Consider the following 20112-nt stretch of genomic DNA (forward strand, 5'->3'; position numbering starts at 1 on the left):
TACTGTAATCGCACACTAAATACTTCACTTCAATAAAAGTAAAGTTACAAGGTCTATCTATCTACAATGAAGCAATACTCTTTCATTCTCTTGCCTATATCTGTGACAGTCAAAGCGGCCCCATCTCTATTGAAACATGATACACATTCACTTTTTATTTGCTTTATTTTAGTATCACCACGCATTGTCTACTTTGACTCAGATTTCTATTGACAAAAGCATTATTTGACGATGATAACGTGATACGTATAATTGAATAATGCCTTTTGGTAAAGATGAGAAAAATGGCCGTTTGATAATAGAAGCCTGAATGGTATGATTTATATATTATTCTCGTGTGAACGTGAATCGATAAGGATAAGGGTCCTTGTCACCTTTGTATGACTTAATGGCATATTTTAATATTATATCTTTGGCATATTATAGTAGATTCATTAGTTGGCTTTGTATGTTTAATATCGATCGAGGAGTATCTCAGCGCCATTTTGAAAGCTGTTTTAGAACATCAAACAAGTTTTGTGTTCGGTTATAAATATGACAGGAGTTTGTGACAACACAAATTGAAACTTTCTCACGATTCGCTAGTACTTAGGAGGATTTGTGATATTAGGTACTGCAACGCAGAAAACAGATAACAAAACAGTCTAAGCTAGTACTGCAAAAAGTCCACAAAGCAGGTACCGTCGACTCAGTATGCGAACGTGGCCAAGCTTGCTTGTAGCAACAACGCAATGAATTTAAATTAAGCGAAACTGTACCTAACATATTCTAAACTAGTGCCATTCCAAATATATTTAGTAAAAATACCTATATAAAAAGTTTTCTTTACTTCGCATTTGTATCCTAAAGAGGATTTATACCTATATTATTATTTTTAATTGCTTTAATACCCAATTTACAAAAAAAAAAGAACAACGAATTTAAAAGATAAAAATACTGTTCATTTTTACAATTTGAATTTAGAACACCATCGAGGTCAATAGCGTACTCGATTTATAAAAATTTAAATAATTAAAATAGGATAACAATGCAAAGATACAGCGTAATCCTGAGAGGTGGAAATAAAGAAATGAATAACAAATATTTCAACGTTAAAACATATCCCGAGTCAATAAAGTAATATTCAAGCAAGCTGAAAAATAATTACCATCATGAGTCGTTAAAGACTTCAAATTAATCAGCTAAATTAAAAACTCGCCACTTATCATTTACTTGAAGATATTAATGAAGTCGTTTAAATTTTAAGTGATCGATAATAAGACGAGAGACTAATGAGAATAAAATGTAATCGTTAGGAATCAATATTCAATCAGGATCGCTTCAAGTAACTAGGTACTCAACGTCTGATTGCAGACAATTTAGAAATCAAGAGAATTCACTGCAGTACGTGCCTACATACGTAGGTACTTATTTGTGAATGATATTACATTCGTATACTTAATTCTGTTCTGCTGATTAAGTATATATGTATTTGAATTAGTAGTCTATTCAACTTATTGAAAATTAAAAAAAAAACGTTTTCTTCTATTAATTTTTGTTGCATGATCTTTTATTAACTGTTCCTATTTCAAGACAAATAAAATCCTCATTGCTAAGCGTTAGTTCTGAATTCAAAATCTTGCCAATTTACGGGACCCACTCCCTACACAAAATACTGATGGTGTTTACTTAAAGTAGCATGCATAATACATAATTATTAAGCAACTGAGTAAGCCAACAATTAGGTGCGCGGTACCATATGCAAGCATTTAGCTAACCACTCCCATGCCATAATTTTCTGAGTAGGCAACACTCTGTGTTTAACCAGTGTTGCCTACAATCAAAACGTCACAGGGTTGCCAGCTTTTTTTCAACAAAATTAAGTAGCGTCTGCAACTTCCAGACTAAGTTTTTTCGTCACGAAAAAGGTTGAATTGCTTAACGGCTTACTGTGAAAGTGTAAAAAGTTTTTCCTACAAACAGTTTAAATTGTTCCTAAATCTCATTTAGTTTAGATAAATCCTTAACACTGTGAAGTTTTTTGTAGAAACTCTACGTGTTTAAGTAAATTTTGTTTAAACTTTTTGTTTCATTTTAAAAGTTGCACCCACGTTAAAATGCATGCTTTTACAAAAGTGTTAAAATGCATTGCGTTACTTAAACTTTTTATATTAAAACAACAACATCTGGTATTTCACTACAATGAACACACTATTTCCACACACGTATTTTAATATCACTTATCACTCCACAAACTACGTTATCATTCAACTATGTCTGTCATAAAATACGTCGAAATTAATGCATACGTCTTCCTCTCGTAGGAAACTCGAGCGAGCTCTAAGATCGTGCAAATCCTTTAAGCCGCTGATCTTCTCATCAACCCTAATGATCGTAGACGCTGACAATTTTGAATACTGCATACGTTTCATGAGATACATAGTCATAAAAGCAAACATAAGTATATTTTACTATCTACTACACCCGCTTCCTGAGGGAACTATATTCTATTATCTATACTTATGAATATATTTATAATAAAGAGGTAACACTTTTTGTCTGTTTGTTTGTACCCTAAAGGCTCCAATAGTACTGGACCTATTTAATAATTTTTTTTACAGTCTAAAGCTACACTCTTTCCTAGTGACATAGGCTATATTTTATACCGGTACGTTCACTTCCCACGGGATGTAGGTGAAACTGCGGAAAAACGGCTAGTATAAAATATGTATGTCAAGTTTTTGCATGTAAGAGGAACAAACATAAAAACTCCATCATGCACCTATACAAACTTTGTGGTTATATACGACACAATAGAGGTAAATACCCCTTTGTTTATCAGTGTCACTCATGTTCAGTTCACGCTAAAAAGCCACTCAACTCAAGTATTTTTACATAAATATTTGATCGCCCGTTAAGTGGTAAGTGCGGTAAAGTGGAGTCTTAATTATTAAAGCAACGATCGTCGAAGATCTCAATTAATTTCGTTAAAAGTCAGATAATCCGCGATCGTTTCAAAGTAATTACTGGTTGGTAGAACAATGTTAATGAGTTTTCACATAAGGGCTTTGATAAATCATATTTTTCTTTGTTTAATGTAAAATTTTATTCGGGTGAGATCTGTATTTTGAATTGTAGGTACATGTTTTTTTCTGTAAATTAAATTCTGCGTACCAAACATCTGCTAGGGTACCAGAACTACATAAGAGGATCTTTACTAAGATTTATTTCGTAACATATTCATCACCTAAAGAACATAGTCGTTACGACAATATAAAAGTCGGGAATCCGAAAACCAACAATAAATTGTACCTTTAAGGGTCTCCCATCTATCATAATTATTAAGCTGAGCCCCGATCACAAAAGGTACGAGACATGGTTCCCATGGGACCCTTATGGGCAATTAAATGAAAAGATTAAGGAAAGAGCAAATAATATCTACGAATCTCTAGGAAAGAATAATATATATTATGTACCTAGAAAGTTGTAATATGTCCAAAATGCGTATTCAGGACAAATTTGGAAACTATGCGTTGACTGCAAAATTTTCAACCAAGGACTGAAAATGTACTTACACTGTGAGTTTTTTTTAATGTTAATGCAGTTAAAAAATACTCAAAAAAAAAACACACATTAATTTGTCTCTCTTGAAAATTTTTGGCTACATGTTTACTTTTTTTTCATACGAAGCCTAAAAGCGTTTTTATTTATTTTAAACAAACTTTTTGTAAACCAAAAAACTATTTTCTGTATTTTGAAACGTCCAAAAAGCCCATGTTTGAGTGCTGTGTTTTAGTTTGTTTTCTATACAATTTGCAAAAAGCACAAATAAAAAAGCACGTTTCTTTAACTTTTCGAAATTTAAATGTTACGTGCTCAAAAAATCTGTAAAATAAACATTTTCCAATTACGTATTTTAATTTTCATTGTGCTTGTCAGCAATGTCTAGAACGTGACCAGTTTGCAGAATGCCTTTTTATTCTCGTCACACTTTATTCTCAGGTACGAAATGTGTCAAGTCACATCTACGGGCAACGTAACGAACACGAAATTCAGTTTTATAACCAGGACAAATTAAAACGTGTCTTCTTTTGTTTTGTGTGTGTGTGTTTCTTTAGTGGTTAAGTTTTAGTTAGGATTTTTTTAGGAAAAGGCATAGTCCTTTTTTTGAACCTTCACTTGTAATTATGGCTTTTTATACACATTGGTATAAACTACTAATAATACTCACCGTTTTCCCGTGGTTTCACTGACGTCCCGTGGGAGCTATTTAAATATAGCCTATGTTACTCGTTAGAGTGTAGCTTTCCAAGAGTGACAGCTTTTTTCAAATCGGTTCATTAGTTTTGGAGTCTCTTTGCTTTCCTCTTTATTATATTAGTATAGAGTACTGGTGTCCCTTCCTGTGACAAATCGAATCTAATTGCTATAGTGACCATATTGGCTACAAACTAAACCTTCATTAATGCTTGAGACAAGATCAGTGCTCGAGTATCATCATACCTGCTTTGATTAAGCACATCTAGATATGCTAATGTCTATACCTACTAACACGAGCATGCCAGAATTCTGGAATGTCATTCACCCTTCACTAGAAATTCCTCCTAAACCCTGAATATTTTATTAAAAATATAGTTTTTAATGAAAACAAGCCCCATAATTGCATAGATATGATGTGATGTGACCGAATTCTGGCACCCAACGTGGGACACAAGACTTTGAATCTCATTTTTTGTTGTTCATGTTATATCCTATTCAGATCAATTTATTTCGATCTCGAAGATTTATTTAATTACTTATGGAAGGTTTCTGGTAAACAATTATCCGAATTAAGTGATTTCAAATGTATATCTGCGTGAATTTCGACCTTGTTATACACGGAACATTTTTGCTGTGCAACTCTATGGCAAATTCACCGTATGTTGTATAATAGTATTCAGTTTTGTATAGGTCTCTATAACAAACGTGCCGTGAACAAGAGGCTTTTGGTGGCTCTAGAATATAATTCACTGATAATTATCTAATCTCTGTTTAATACATTCTATTATTCGATCTAAACAGTTTCGAGAACTCATTCGCAGAACAATGACAAAATAATGTACGTCACTCAAGCATGCCTGTTTGCTTGAATGCAAGAAATCCCTTTTGATATCGAGTCACCTCAAATAACGCGTGCATTCTACGTAATAGGGTTTGCCGATATTCCGAACATACTGAAATTAATTCGAAATGTCGAGTTTAAAACGGACACGCGTAGAGCTTTCGACGAATCGATATATGTGGACCTTTTGGGAGTAGAGTACCACTTCGACACTGTACGAGTTTTGTTTTGATTGATTATCGGATCCAAACAAAGCAGGGAATATTTCTCGACGTAGATTAGACCTTCTGAAATATTTATGACTTATTTACTGCGCGCTCTAATTGCTAACGCGGGTAGTTGCTTTGAATCCATGTCAGATATCATTATTATATTCATAAACTTACAGAGCTTTATTATTTTATTTGTTTTCTTACAGTTCTGAAAAAATATAAAAAATGGGATAATAATGTTATTGCCTCAATCAAACATAAAATATTTATCAAACAAAATATAATAGCATTATAATAGGTAGGTATATTATAATTGATTTTGATGAAGTATTTTACTTGGAATCGATCAGTGTTGTTACCATTTAGGTACCAATAAATTATTACTTTTTAATTTATTACGATAAATTGGAAAACTGTTTTACAATTTAGAAAAAAGGCTTTATTCGTTTAAAGATGAAATGAAAAATGAAAATGAAAAAAGAGATGCAGATGCACTCTCAACCTTTATAAAACGACAAAGGTCTGGTAGTCGCTGTCTCTTGGTCTATGCGCAATGTAGGTGATGCATGTCGACTCCATGTTGGCATTCATGACAAATTCCGCTCTTCAGTTGAACTTCTACCATGGAATACCTATTTTACACAATTAGGTTATCTACACGTGTACAAAGCCTCAACTGACTAAGTCCCAGTAAAAGCTACAGGGATCAAGGGATTTGTCAGTAATTTTAGTTTTCCAGAACAATCTTAGCTTCAAAATTAAATCTGCGCGATTCGAGGTCAAAACTAATCCATTTATGAAGACCTTTCAGAGGCTATGATGGATGTCCGCTCCTTAAACCTTTGTACACTAAGGCCTACTTTCATTACCTTGTCTCCATAAAGATTTTCTAAAAAATTATAGGTATAGACAAGATTAAAAAAAAAAAATGATATTCGCATTAGTATGTATTTATCATTTAATCAACAAACTTATTTAGTTTTAAGTTCTAAGAAAAGCTCATTGAGTTGTATTCAGGTTACCAGGATTGCAGACGTATTAAGCAGTTTATCCTTCTGCGCTAAAGTAGAAAACCAGCGTTCTAAGCAATACAGTTTTCACGGTTGCAACCAACGTTTTCTTTAAACCTATTGATAGTCATGGCTAAGAAGAAATTCTGAGAAATACAGAAATGGAACTGGAAAGGAGTATGTTTATTTACATTGCATACCTATTATAGAAAGATTTTAGTTCGTATATAGTCAAGTTAAGTAAATAGTTTCCGCCAGCAGATTCCTTCCTTGATAAATGGGCTATCTAACACTGAAATCAGTTCAATAGTTCCTGAGATAGCCCATTCAAACAAACTTTTTGAATTTTATGTAGATTACATAAAATATGTATTACGAGTATCACACAGAAATGTAATCTGTTCTACATTTATGAATTGTAAAGATATTCGTTGAATATTCATCAAACTGTGCGAAAGCCTAAAAAATTCGCTTTTATGACAAAATGTCTAATAATTTGCTTAATTGAATTACCGTGAACTGAAATCAAAAGAGTGATTCCTGGTAAAAAAGGCTGAATTAAATATGCATTAAAATATTTTGTGTGTTATTCTGTGAAATAAAATCAAAGTGGTTTTATTTGTACAACATAAAGAAAGTGGAGGTATATTGTGTAATAGCTATCGTGGCTAAGTAACAGCCGCATGGCTCGTATCATAAAGATTAAGCAAGTAACTTTCTCAAGTTTCCCTGTGTCATTGTTAACAGGCACTTCGAATAGAAATCAAAAGCATACAACTACAACTAGTCTAGTAGGGGTATAGAGTTGCCCAGGTACCAACCTAGGTCTAGGAAAAAAAGCTAAGTAGGCAGTCACGTCACCGATACTCAGCTGCATCTGCTTTCACTAGAAGCAACTTTACTGTTTTACTTTTTAGAAGAACTACTTTGGGGATAGCGTATACAAACACAAAAGACAATAATAAGGAAAACCTCGACATGTCATGTAGCCAACCCAACAATTAGATTTCCCTAATTTAAAAAGACGCATCTGCCACAAAACTAACCATTTCTACATCTGGATAAAAGGTCTAATCTGTCCCGGATCTAAAGCTCCCGGGGTCCCGCTATTAGTCACGTCCCCCGGACATAAATGGTATTTTCCTCAACTGACATAATCATGTGACAAGTTGAATTTAGTCTGTTCCCCTATGCGTATGTAAGAAACCGTTTTCGCCTTTCGAAATAGTAAATTCTGATAAGGTAAGGTGGGATTGTTAAGATTTCGGGGACTGAGAACAAATAGACAGGTAAGGTCAAGGTTGAGGAAATTAATTGCAATTGGTTGTTATGTTATGCTGGTAATTGTGTACAATGGAACTACATGTTTTTTGTTTTTCCGTTTCGTCTTTTACGCTCCTTTTTTCGTTTTGTTGAGGAAAGTCTTAATTCGAATAGGCTATTAAGTATTAACTTTCTTTTTGAAATTAATAGACTATAGCATTTATTATTCGAAATACATAGATGGAAATTATTTACATAGATATTAACATATTATTTACATAGTATTATATTTGACTTTTTAATTGAAAGAAAGGGCTTACCTATAATGATTTGGAAAAGATAGACATGAATTAGTTCAAAAAGAGACTTGAGTGAAATTAAAATAAATAAAAAGCAACGAATTTCTTTATTGTGAAAACAGAGTAATTGCACCTACTTATTAATGGAGGTGATTAAACATTGTTTCTATTTTACTTATAAATCCTAGACTGTCTTGAGCTTTAAATTACTTTCTTCAAGTAATGTCGTACTTTGAAAGATCTTGCCAATGAAATATACACTAGCTATTCCCCGCAGTTTCATCCACGTACTCAGAAAACAACTTTCGGCAAACGAGTAAAAAAATACCTAGTTCGTAATATAAATCCATTCAGAAGTTCTGGCGTCAAAGCGCGACAGACAGACAAAGTTATTTTCCCATTAAAAAAATATAAGAGTAAAAATAGGCTAGAGGACACGGTTTACATCCAGGTGGTTTGCTCACTCTTTTTTGTATAAGACAACAATACATCAGAAATGAATGAAGAATATAAAATCATTGCTACTAACCATTTAAAATAACAAATTGCTTAATAATGTTCTCTATATAAGCAACCTCAAATACATATTACTAAACCTATGATTACCAAAACAATTTGTTAATTAATTGTATCAATTAAATATTAGCTAACCATACCTAAATATGATATTGATATTTAGCTCAACTTGCCTGCTGTTACTTGACATAAGCTATTTACTTAATTGGCTATTGTCACAGGCTTGAATATGCATGTTCTGATACATATTCAAGTTTCATTTGCGCAGTCAATTGTTTTCGTCTTTCTCTTCGAATATTCTAGAATTCAGAGGTATTTGGAAGCAATTGCTTCTGCCATTAAGTGATTTTCTGTTGTCTTGGTAATTGCATCGCTGTCTAAATGGTAGGTATTGTATAGGCATAAATGTACTATATATTTATATGTCTAAAGGAAAGATTCTAAATAGCATTATATAATCAGGTTTATTAGTAGGTTCTTATCCAATCCCATATTTAGACCTACTATAAAAAAAAACCTAAGTGAAAATGATGTACTTTTTACCGAGTAGGTATAAAAATTAATAGCAACATTTTAATGCTACATTTAATTTAGTTGTTGATTGCTAAAACTATGTTATTAATTTTTTATCGGTGGATTATCTACTTACAGAATAAATTGTTTGAGCTAAACATTTTTATTATTTTACCAGTTAATCCTAGCTATTTAGGTTATTCGTGCATTAATTTGTTCCTGTATTTTTAATAAGCATCGCTACTATATTGATCAAAGAGATTTGTATTTATTTTTAACATTTTCTTATGTAAGTCACAATCTGGCAATATTGTTCCTGTGAATTCATACTGGTCTTCTGAAATGCATTTTTGTGCAGCATAGTGGCTGTAAAATTTATACAAGCTGTTGATTTGCATCCGTGCCATAGTCAAGGAGTGCCATAGACAAGTTATTATACTAATGATTCTCAACCCAAATCGACAAAAAAATTGGTACGAAAATTTTTGATTTTAATTTTTTTTCGGAAATTCGTCAATGTCACCTACCCGTTTTCAAACTCGGCGCGTGTGTTACTGGCCTCAAAACTGTGCTGCGCTCTCATACACACGCAAGCACAAAGCATACGCAACGATTATTCATAAATTTCATTCATAAAATTGGATTACTTCGGAAATACTACGACATTACAATGACAAAAAAAGCAGTGCATATTAGCTATTTCCCGTCTACTGTAATTGAAATCGATTATTTACATATTTTATGTCCTCCTCCTGACGTATGGCACAAATGCAAATCAACACCTTGTATATGAAAACCGGCAAGTGCGAGTCGGACCACAGTTGTCTATAAATTACTAGTTATTTATTCTAGTTTTCAGTATTTGTTGTTAAAAAGGCAACAAAATTACCTGCATCATCTGTTATAAGTTCAACTGCCTAGCTATTATGGTTCATCAGATACCGCCTGATGACAGATGGGCAGCGAAGTCTTAGGGACCCCTTTTACCCTTTGGATACGGAACCCTAAAAACCTTACTCTGTATCAAGTGAAGTTTTATGTAATCTGTACAAGTTAGATGTACATGATGCTTACAGTTAACCAATTGTTGAGTTACTTTACACCTAAAACCCAGAAAGGTAATGTTAACGATATGTTTTCGTACACCCATAATCTAGGTAGGATTAAACGATTAGAATTAGTGTTCAGTACTCGAAACATTGTTCAGGAGGCTTTACCTGCGATAAAATAAAACTTCAAGGGAGAACAATATTTAAATAACTGGACAATGATTTTTAGTATAGATAGTTAGTTGTTTATACCTAGAACACAAAACAGGATTTATGTGGTAATAGGTAAATTTGATTAAAGCCTAATCAGTCTTTGATTAGGTTTAAGTACACCTACATCGAATTTGTTAAGGGCCTTAAATATAAACCACACCATGTCCTCAAACAAATATAAAACAGAAGTTTTTAATGAATGTAATAAAAATATAATTAAAATATATACACAAAAAACTAAACCAATTTATTCAATTCATTTATTTATAATTCAGCTAAATCCATTATTTATTGCCGTAATCTGAATTTATTTTCAAAACTGTATTCAATTATTTCTTTGTGCCATTCAACTAAAATATGGAGTGATAAAAATAATATTAACTAGATATCACTTAATAGTGCATTGTTTAATGGCTTTCAGCCGAGAATAAAACGTCTTTATTAATCTTAGAATTCGTTTGGTTTAGCAATACAAAATTCGGGTGGTTCCTTTTATTTGCTTCAAAAGGTAGCTTTGTAGGTACAGTGTTATAAAACAATACAGTCTTATAAAATGAATCCACTGTACCTACAACGAGATATAGGATCATTTCACAATTGCTGAAAAATGAATTGATTTAACAGTTCAACGCGAGTATTAGGTAAACAATTACCTGAAGTCACTGCCGCAATGTTATGTTTTTTATAACAATTAGAGATAAAATAAAGATTATTTATTTATTCAAGTTTATTAACCTAATTCCTATCTCCACAGAGGGAAGGCAGCGATGCTGAGAAGCTAACAATCCAGGCAGCCACTCAGACCGCCAGTGGTCGCTACACGTGCGAGGTATCGGCCGACGCGCCCTCCTTCCAGACAGCGCAAGTACACACGCATATGTATGTTGTGGGTAAGTACTGAGAGTACCTAATCATTGTAGTTTTATATCCCGCTGCTGGGCTTGTTATATGAGGGAAGGCAGCGATGCTGAGAAGCTAACAATCCAGGCAGCCACTCAGACCGCCAGCGGTCGCTACACGTGCGAGGTATCGGCCGACGCGCCCTCCTTCCAGACCGCGCAAGTACACACACATATGTATGTTGTGGGTGAGTACTGAGTGTAATCATTGTTATATATCCCACTGCTGGGTTATCTTGGTATGTGAGGTTAGGCAGCGATGCTGAGAAGCTAACGATCCAGGCAGCCACTCAGACCGCCAGCGGTCGCTACACGTGCGAGGTATCGGCCGACGCGCCCTCCTTCCAGACAGCGCAAGTACACACGCATATGTATGTTGTGGGTGAGTACTGAGTGTAATCATTGTTATATATCACACTGCTGGGTTATCTTGGTATGTGACGGTAGGCAGCGATGCTGAGAAGCTAACAATCCAGGCAGCCACTCAGACCGCCAGCGGTCGCTACACGTGCGAGGTATCGGCCGACGCGCCCTCCTTCCAGACAGCGCAAGTACACACGCATATGTATGTTTTGGGTGAGGACTGAGAAGAATCATTGTTGTATATCCCACTGTTTTGTTTACCAACTACTGGCCAGCTACACGCAAAAAGGTAACTAGCAGGTTACACAATGTACTTTACTACACACGTCAAAAATCCTTCGATGAGAATAATCTTGCAGAGCATACGTAAGGGTATCAATGTTATAGCACCCAGTGATAAATCACGACACTTTCGTGAACTCCTCATGAATCCTCGCTTTATTAATACTCGGTTCCCGGTTATTTATTACAATGAACTTGTAAGACTTTTATAAATAGCACGTATCCCTGGGGTACGGCCATATCATACCTTAAAAAAGGTTAAATATACAGACCTTATCTGAACCGTGTTGAGTCCATCCTGAAAGGGAAAAGTACTCAATATATTTTTCCTCTCCGCAACCTAAAATACCTTTAGATACATCGGCGATAAAACTGTCTTCCAATCAACCCTTCGAAAAGTGACAGAGTTTATAGACTGCAGAGTCTATGGCTTATAGGGTAGTAAAATACCTTTAGGTTGACACTGTTTTACGCGAGCGATGCGTTGAGCACGTGGGGGTTACGTATTTATAGCCTGATGGATATTTTCAACCAAAAAAGCGAGGAAAACGATCCCGTAATAGATTTATGGGCTTGCTTTTTTGGCGAACCATAAATTGTGAGCTAATCTTCTTGACTGTGTTTATTTTATCGTTGATTTGCAATTTTTCAAAATATTATTAGTAACATCTGATAAGTAAACCGTATATTTGTTGATAGGTGGTCATAACTTGGTTTTGTTCAGCGTAAAATCAGGCCGTATTCCTATTTCTATCTAACGACTTATTCCTTAATAGCAGTACATATTCGAAATTCATTACCCGAGATAGGCATTTTGCTTGCGAACTACAGTGAACTACTCATAAAACCACGAACGAACTACCACTGAAGTTCACGTTTCGTATCGTACTAGTTTTCATTTACCTACCCACGATTTATCGAACAGCATGACCCAGTATTCATGTGTGTGTGCTTTTGTTTAACTTTCCGAATAAATCTAAACTAGTGCCCTTGTTTCATTTTATCGTTGCGAAGCATCTTACTGGTATTTGCATAATAAAGGGATAGAATATGGGCACCTATCAGCGATGAACAATATCCATTTTATATGTAAGCTTAAAGCCGACCCCTGTTCACGATAATCCGGAAATTATCTGTACTTGAAAATGAGTGAGATAGATCCTTTTTGCTGTACGGCCGTACGTTATTAACTTTGGGGCCTTCGTTAAAGTTGAATTTAATTTATTTTATGGCAGTTTTGGTTGCGTTTACCGTGATTTTAAGCTTGATATATGGCTTAAAAAAGTTTCTTGAGCAAACACTGATAAGCCCATTTTACATACAGAAACAACACTGTGTATTTCATACATTATTAGTCACTATTATTCCGCGCAACTATGTATAAAAAATCTTGGATGACGTATTGTTGAAAATCAAACAAATAAAACAAAGAAAATTGAATAGGCACTAGCTAGAGAATGAACGTCAACGATGTCAAAATTCATCATACTCCAATTAGACAGACGAAAGCTCGTTTCTAAATCACAGCCTAATACTAGGTCTGATTGCACTGCACAGCTAATCACAGTTCAACCGTTCAATTTTAAGCTCCAGTCATTTGCATTTCGAGCTAAACCGGGCTTAAACCATGTCATCGCAATTACGTTACATTGTGTGAAAAATGTGGGACATCTGAGCTTGTATTTTGTCTAAGACTACAAGACATAGTATGTGAGACGACGAAATAAACTGGCTTTATTTTTGTTGTGTATCAGATTAAGTCAGAAGATTGATGTGTCACAGTCTAGGTGTTTACAGTGCTACAATTTATTCAGTGGTCCCGAGATAGGTTGTGTGTCACTTGCCTAATTCTAACTTTGTTGGATAGCTAGAAGGTAATGTAGGGGAAATAAGATCTATATGTTAGTGCTTTATTTTCAGAGCAATGATGTTTAATTGATGATCTAACTTCTGCCAGTGGTTTTGGCCGCGGTAGCCGGCCGCGGTACGCGGTAACATTTAGGTTTCGTTTTCAGCCATAGCCAATCTGACGCTCCTCTTTTGTACTGGATGTAAACACCCCTTCATCTTTTCCTTGTATGTGTCAATAAGACATGCATACCTAACATATAGGAAAAGCTACCTCTATCACAGCCTGTCTTCCGATCCAAACCCACTTACAACATTTATTTCTGTTGGCAGTGCTGCCTAAATCGGGGCCGTCGATGCACGGCTTGAAGCGCCGGTACCGACCCGGCATGAAGCTAAAAGTGGAATGCATCAGCCGCCACTCGCTACCAGCTGCCAACCTGTCTTTCTTCATCAACAACGATGCGGTAAGTACTTGTTCGTACGTGTTACGTATGTTTATAGCAATTTCGTCTTTATGTGGTAGGCAATTGAGTTTGTATTAAAGAAGAGTAGGAAAATGCGGTATTCTTAATACGTAAGAAGGTGTGTACTTATAACGCAATATACGTCGGTATGTTAAGTACTAAGTAAAACATGTTTATAAAGATGAGAAATTAGCGAATAACATATTAAAGATTTCATTAGTTGATAGTTGAAGACTTTATAAAATACCTACAAAGGACATTGGGCATAATATTGAAATGCTAAATAATAGTAACAATTATGGACCCTAACGGGCACACCAGGTAGGACTCAAGAGACTTACACTTAGTGGAACTTAGTTTTTCCTCTAAAAACTTGAGATATCAATAGATTATTAAGTTAACTTTAGTTTAATTTTTGCACAGTTTTTGATCTATATCTCAGAACGGACAAACATTTCAGCAAAGCTGTCATAGTAAATGTTGTTCTACATAAAAAGACCTATCCAATGATATGTATGACATCGCTATTGGTGGGGTATACCAGGTCCCATACATTTGTGCCCATTGTCCTTTAACAAAAACATCTTCCCCGATTGTGAGGACTTAATCCTGCTTGGGTGACTACGTTACCAGTTACACATTTCTACGGTATTCATCCTTAATGTTATAGTTTTGTACGTAAAACATGTAATTTCCACACTTGCAGTCTGCTTCGTGCAAACGTTGTTAACAAATTTTAAAACCTAATTTATGTACCGTGAACTAACACAAAAATAAATTAAAACGTATCTCCTGCATGCAGGTAAACAGTTAGCCAAAAATAAAAAGGGTGGGATTACAGAATTCCCACAAGCTCAAACATACGGAATCGTTATGAAAATGTTTGACTTTTTAACGAGCTTCCTAAACGAGCTTTTTGAAACTAGTTGGGTACTACGAGTTGATAAGCGGTCGCGGTACAAATTTTAGGTCACCTAAAACGTTTTCAAACAACTTGTTAAAACTCACTATGTACACAAAAATATTCCCTTGTTGAATATAATTGATAGAAACGTACTTTCTGTTTGTTCAGCTAACGGTCCTTCCAAAGGTTAAGTGCTTATTACTATGCACAGAATTGTGTTGAATAAAAACAAAAAAGAACGTTATACATCATGTTTATTAACTTAAAATGTTAAAGTACATGATATGGCTCGTAAGCACCCACGCGCCACTTAAAAAGGTATTTCCATTACAATAACAAGAGAACACACGACTACAACAATGTTTCATAAACCTACATCGAGATTTATTTGTTCCATTTAATTGAAACAATATTTTCGTTCATAACTTTTAATTATTTTAATAACAACAAAAGCTACTTCAAATTATTTCATACCAGAGGAACACTCAAGCACCTATTCAGATCTCAATTAATTACAATCCAATTAATATTTCGCTAACCACAAACAAGTTCACATGGGAACTTTAAAATCTAATCAAGCGTTTGGTTTGGAAATTATTTTCCTCGTAAATCCACTTCGATTTGTTCGGCAGTTTTCCCCTTTGTTTCTGGCAAGAATACCAGGCTAACAAAAGCGCCCAGGAGGTTGATGCCAGCATAACAATAAACTACAGAGTGAGTTCCCAACAAGTTCGCCAGGCCAGTAAAAGAGGCCAAGTTGAGGAACGACATGAACCAAGCGTGTGTGACTAGACAACCCATTACTTTTGCTCGGATCTGTAATAAAAAGAAACATATTAGAATTTGCTGATTTACAGTGAAACAAGTTTTAACTTGGACCCTTATTTCGTTCAGATGTTACAACGTGAGTGAGTTCTTTCACATTTCATTATACAAGTAGGATTGACTTGCATTTTTCTGATTATCAATTCATTATGAATCAAAATGAAAGGTAACAACTTTGTAGTTCAAGTTATCAATTCACCAACAGTTTCGGTCTGGTTTTCACTAACTTTATATCAAAGTTACTGAAATTATGAGTGTATTCGAAGTTTGTGAGTTGAAGTGTTGTGTACTAGATAATTGGGTACCTAGACCAATCAGTTGCTCTCAGCTGGTTTTTGTGGGTAGGTACCTATGTTATTATGCGCCAATTTTTGAGTCCACAATTAAGTTCACAGTAGCTACATGAGTGTCATCAACTGATATACGTGCTTTTAAACCACAAATAATATAGAAGGTCGAAAGGGTAGGTAATGCATTTTTAAACAATCACAAAATACTGTCGCTCTGAAAGCTGTGTGCAATGCTGTTTACATACATAGATATGTATGTCATATGTATTTTCAACCATTGATAACATAGACTTTTTATTCAGGTGCAGAAAGTAGCTAATTCAAAATTTGAAATGATTTGTTCGGTAAGAAATGTTAGCTAGATCTTCAGAGATCTTCCAAATATGATACAATTTTTAAAACAATTGCCTCAAATCAACCCTTATTAATTGACGTTATTCAGTAAGTAAAAAAAATACTGCATAACATACGCACGTCATATAATTTCACCTATGCATTGACGCAATTACATGCCGTGTCATCAGATCATAAACATACAACACCAACATAATATGTCCGTCTATGACGTTAATATGCTCAATTAATTACGTCGTAATGTCATAGTCATAACTATTATACCGACACTTCAGTCGGTCGGCTAATTTGGTAGCTTACTAGTTGCCGATTTGATTGACCCTAATCGACGTACTAGGCTAAATAGTAGGTCGGATGACGTGACGTTATGCGCTTATTTTAGCTAAAATTAGAGATAGTTATTAAAGATAATGATGTTTAGAAATTAAGTTTGAAGTTCTCATTGTAGATCGACAAAAATCCGTTGAATTACAAGTAGGTGACTTTATTATTTAGAACCACAAACAAAGAGACATAGTATTTACTTTAAACTCACACTTTGCTGTTCAAATCAAAGCTACCAATTTACTGCGGCCTTTAAAAGCTTTTTGAATAAATAAACGCTTTTATTGACCGAAAAGAAAAACAATACTCAGGAACAAGCAATAAAATCAATTACGCAAACCTCTGCTAATCCTAACACAAATCCTAAAAATAGGCCGAAAAAATCCTCAAAAAAGGCTCATAGTGGTCAGTCATAAAAAAATCGTTGAACACGAGCAACGCTTTTTTAGGCATACACCGATACGTAACCAAACCCCTTTTGTGAGTTAAAACATTAAGCCGACGTATATTGATGACTCTTTCAAGGGTATACCTATATTCACTGTTAGATAAAAGTGGTCAGAGCTGAAAGCGTTTTTTTTTTGTTATTACAAATTGGGACGGTTCATAAAGTAACGAGTTCCACGGTATATTTTATGTCATCATCATTATGATTTTTAATGTGTGTGCTTTTTACTTTTTTACAGTGTCACTTCTAATTTGCGTATTTATGGTGCTGATATTTATTTTTGAGTAAAACTGACCATATCTGTATTAAAGTATATTCAGACCTTCCTATCCTCTTAGAAATAAAAATATGAGAGTGAGCGGACATGACTCTACTTCACGTCACGTCGCTACGTCATCCATCCCGGCATGTCATATTCGTGTGTGCATCGGACACTATCCAATTTTGAATTTAGAACATCTACTGCGAAAAACTGTGAATACCTACATCTAGTGAAGGACAAAAGCCATACAACCAACTGTAAAAATTAAGTACATAAAGCGAGAGTCAAGAAACTTACATAATTATGTAATAACATACCTATTATGGCAAACTGAAACACTTGTCCTATTTATTTTAGCTTGGTTTGCACGTACACTAAATATATTTAAAACATGATGATAAACATCACAAACAACAAAATTAATGTTGAATAAAATGCGTCAAAATGACAAGATAACTATAAATTATTTGATTTAAAACTTAGCAATAATTTAATTATGGTAATTTCAGCCAATAGTTACATGCATATCGGGTCACACATCAGATAAAGTTGCTTTTATACACAAATTCAATATAAAACATCGTTATCGGTGATCCATCATTAATTTGTACGTAGACGTAACTATTCAGTGATTTGTGATAGGTATTGAAACTTGATCTAAAAGCCATTATCGCAAAAGTTAGTGTCATGTTAGAGAAAGTTCAACGTTTCTTTAATCTTCAGACTAATTTTGATCGCATTCAGCTCAAAAATAGTTTTACTAAGTATTGTTTGTATTTACTTCAGAAAATTATATTTATAATGCCTAAATTGATTGTTAGAAATCTGTCAACGAACTTAGTATATCAATAGTCTTTTCTATATTTGCACTACTATTTCTTCAAACAATGAATTTTAATGTGCCTTGAGCGAGATTTGAGATTTTGGATTCATAAAATTATCATATTTTTTTCTCACACATTTTGTGTAATTGAACATCTGAACAATGACAATAAATGACATTCGCTCCAATTTCATTCTATACTTTATTCTGAACAAACAGCTACGTGCACCAATTTCAAGTAAAAATAATACCTGAGAAGAAACGAAAAACCATCAAACAATAAGTTAAATCCAATCTTTTACTACGTGATTCCCAAAAAACAAGATGGCGCAGAAAGCATGTAATTTAAAATTCGGCGTCGTTTCGCCGGCCGCCATTTTACGATAGATAGAAAAAGCATTCGAAACTAGGGCAGTTCTAAATTCAAATTCCCTGGAGCAGACATGTAAATCGCCTAGAACTCTGCCGGTGTAGTTTTGAAATCTAATTAGGTGCAAACTTTGCTTGGCCCGATTATAGCAATGCGTTTAAGTTATAGGTATGTATTGTTATTATTAGTTATTATATTGATCTTTATTATTGTTAAAAAACCTTTAAAAAATATGAGGCTTTGTTGCTTTTTTCACCAAGCGTGGAATATGAAGCAATTTATTTTAACCACTTATATTATTATTTCTAAATATAATACACTAGGTATTAATATCCATAACAAAAAATATTACACAACGTTGAAAACTTAAGCTGTAAAATAACGATAAATAAGCCTTGCATTAAACAGACTAATTAAGAGCTAAATTCATAATATAAATTCAACGTATAATTTTAAAAATTACTTTGTTCACCCATAAAATAAACCTCAGCAAAGCTGTGAAACAACGCTGACTTAAAGTATGGCTTACATTATACGGAAACTGAAAATATAGGTGCAACAACTAAACGCTCACCCGTCTAAAATTTCCATTCATCACTTTACGGCCAAAAGTTTTAAGAAAGAACATAAATACTACATTCTTTTTGGATGACAAGTATTAAGAATAATAATATCATTAATCGTAAAACGCAAATATAAAATTCTTGTAAAAAAATATACCTATTTTATAATGTTCCATTTTCAAATCCATTTTGACATATGGCTGACAGCTATAAGCAACCTTTTTATACTTTAACCTTTTAATGCAACTTTATTTATGTCGACACGCGACGTCTGTAATTCTGTGGCCATAGTGGCCTGATGTAACATGAAACTGGCCACTTGCAACGGGGATTACAGATGTGTGCTAACAATGATTAGAGGAGACAATTGATTTTGAATCGAAGGTTGAGGTCTATAATATTATACACAGTAAATATTACCTACGCTACAATTATTATTCTCACCAATCAATTTATAACTAAAGTTTTTTTGGTGTGGAAAATAATTCAATATGTTTTTTTTTTATTTTAGTTTTACTAAAAAACAACAAAAGACGTACAATTTAACCAGTTTTACCCGGGACTTACGCTAAATAGTACTATTTAAGTTTAGTGCGTACCACTGCGCTCATAGGAGCAACATTGCATATTATTATGCATACATGTTTCGTGTAATTATTACATAAAACGTGGTGCATACGGAAATATTCAACTCTAGCTTTTAATAAAAACTTCGCGACACGTGAGAATGTCATAAAAGTTCCTTTTGTTACAATTTTTAATCGAAATGTAATGTTCTGGATAGTTCATTCAATTGCAGTTTATGAGACACGTGGGGCTGGAAAAAGGGATTCATTCAACTTTTATATCTATTTGATATCGTTTTAAACTAAAGCTTAAGTTCGATAACAAATGATATTAAGGCCATGCATGTATAAATACTTCGTCATTAATTT

At 34.0% G+C, this 20112-nt stretch overlaps 2 protein-coding genes across 2 annotated transcripts in view; one reads left to right on the plus strand and one right to left on the minus strand.

Moving 5' to 3' along the window:
• Positions 1 to 20112, plus strand: part of LOC110384399 (uncharacterized) — a 137045-nt gene that overhangs the window by 49943 nt on the left and 66990 nt on the right. The window contains exons 3-4 of the mRNA XM_064037689.1: positions 11107 to 11242; positions 13881 to 14014. Coding sequence (XP_063893759.1) covers positions 11107 to 11242; positions 13881 to 14014 — 270 coding nt within the window. The remainder of the gene's footprint in view (positions 1 to 11106; positions 11243 to 13880; positions 14015 to 20112) is intronic.
• Positions 15155 to 20112, minus strand: part of LOC110384398 (facilitated trehalose transporter Tret1) — a 28203-nt gene continuing 23245 nt past the window's right edge. Inside the window, exon 7 of the mRNA XM_021345676.3 lies at positions 15155 to 15734. Within this exon, the coding sequence (XP_021201351.3) occupies positions 15513 to 15734 (222 nt within the window). The 3' untranslated portion in view covers positions 15155 to 15512. The remainder of the gene's footprint in view (positions 15735 to 20112) is intronic.

The sequence above is a fragment of the Helicoverpa armigera genome, chromosome 13 (assembly GCF_030705265.1).
Source record: "Helicoverpa armigera isolate CAAS_96S chromosome 13, ASM3070526v1, whole genome shotgun sequence".
NCBI classification, from domain to species: Eukaryota; Metazoa; Arthropoda; class Insecta; order Lepidoptera; family Noctuidae; genus Helicoverpa; species Helicoverpa armigera.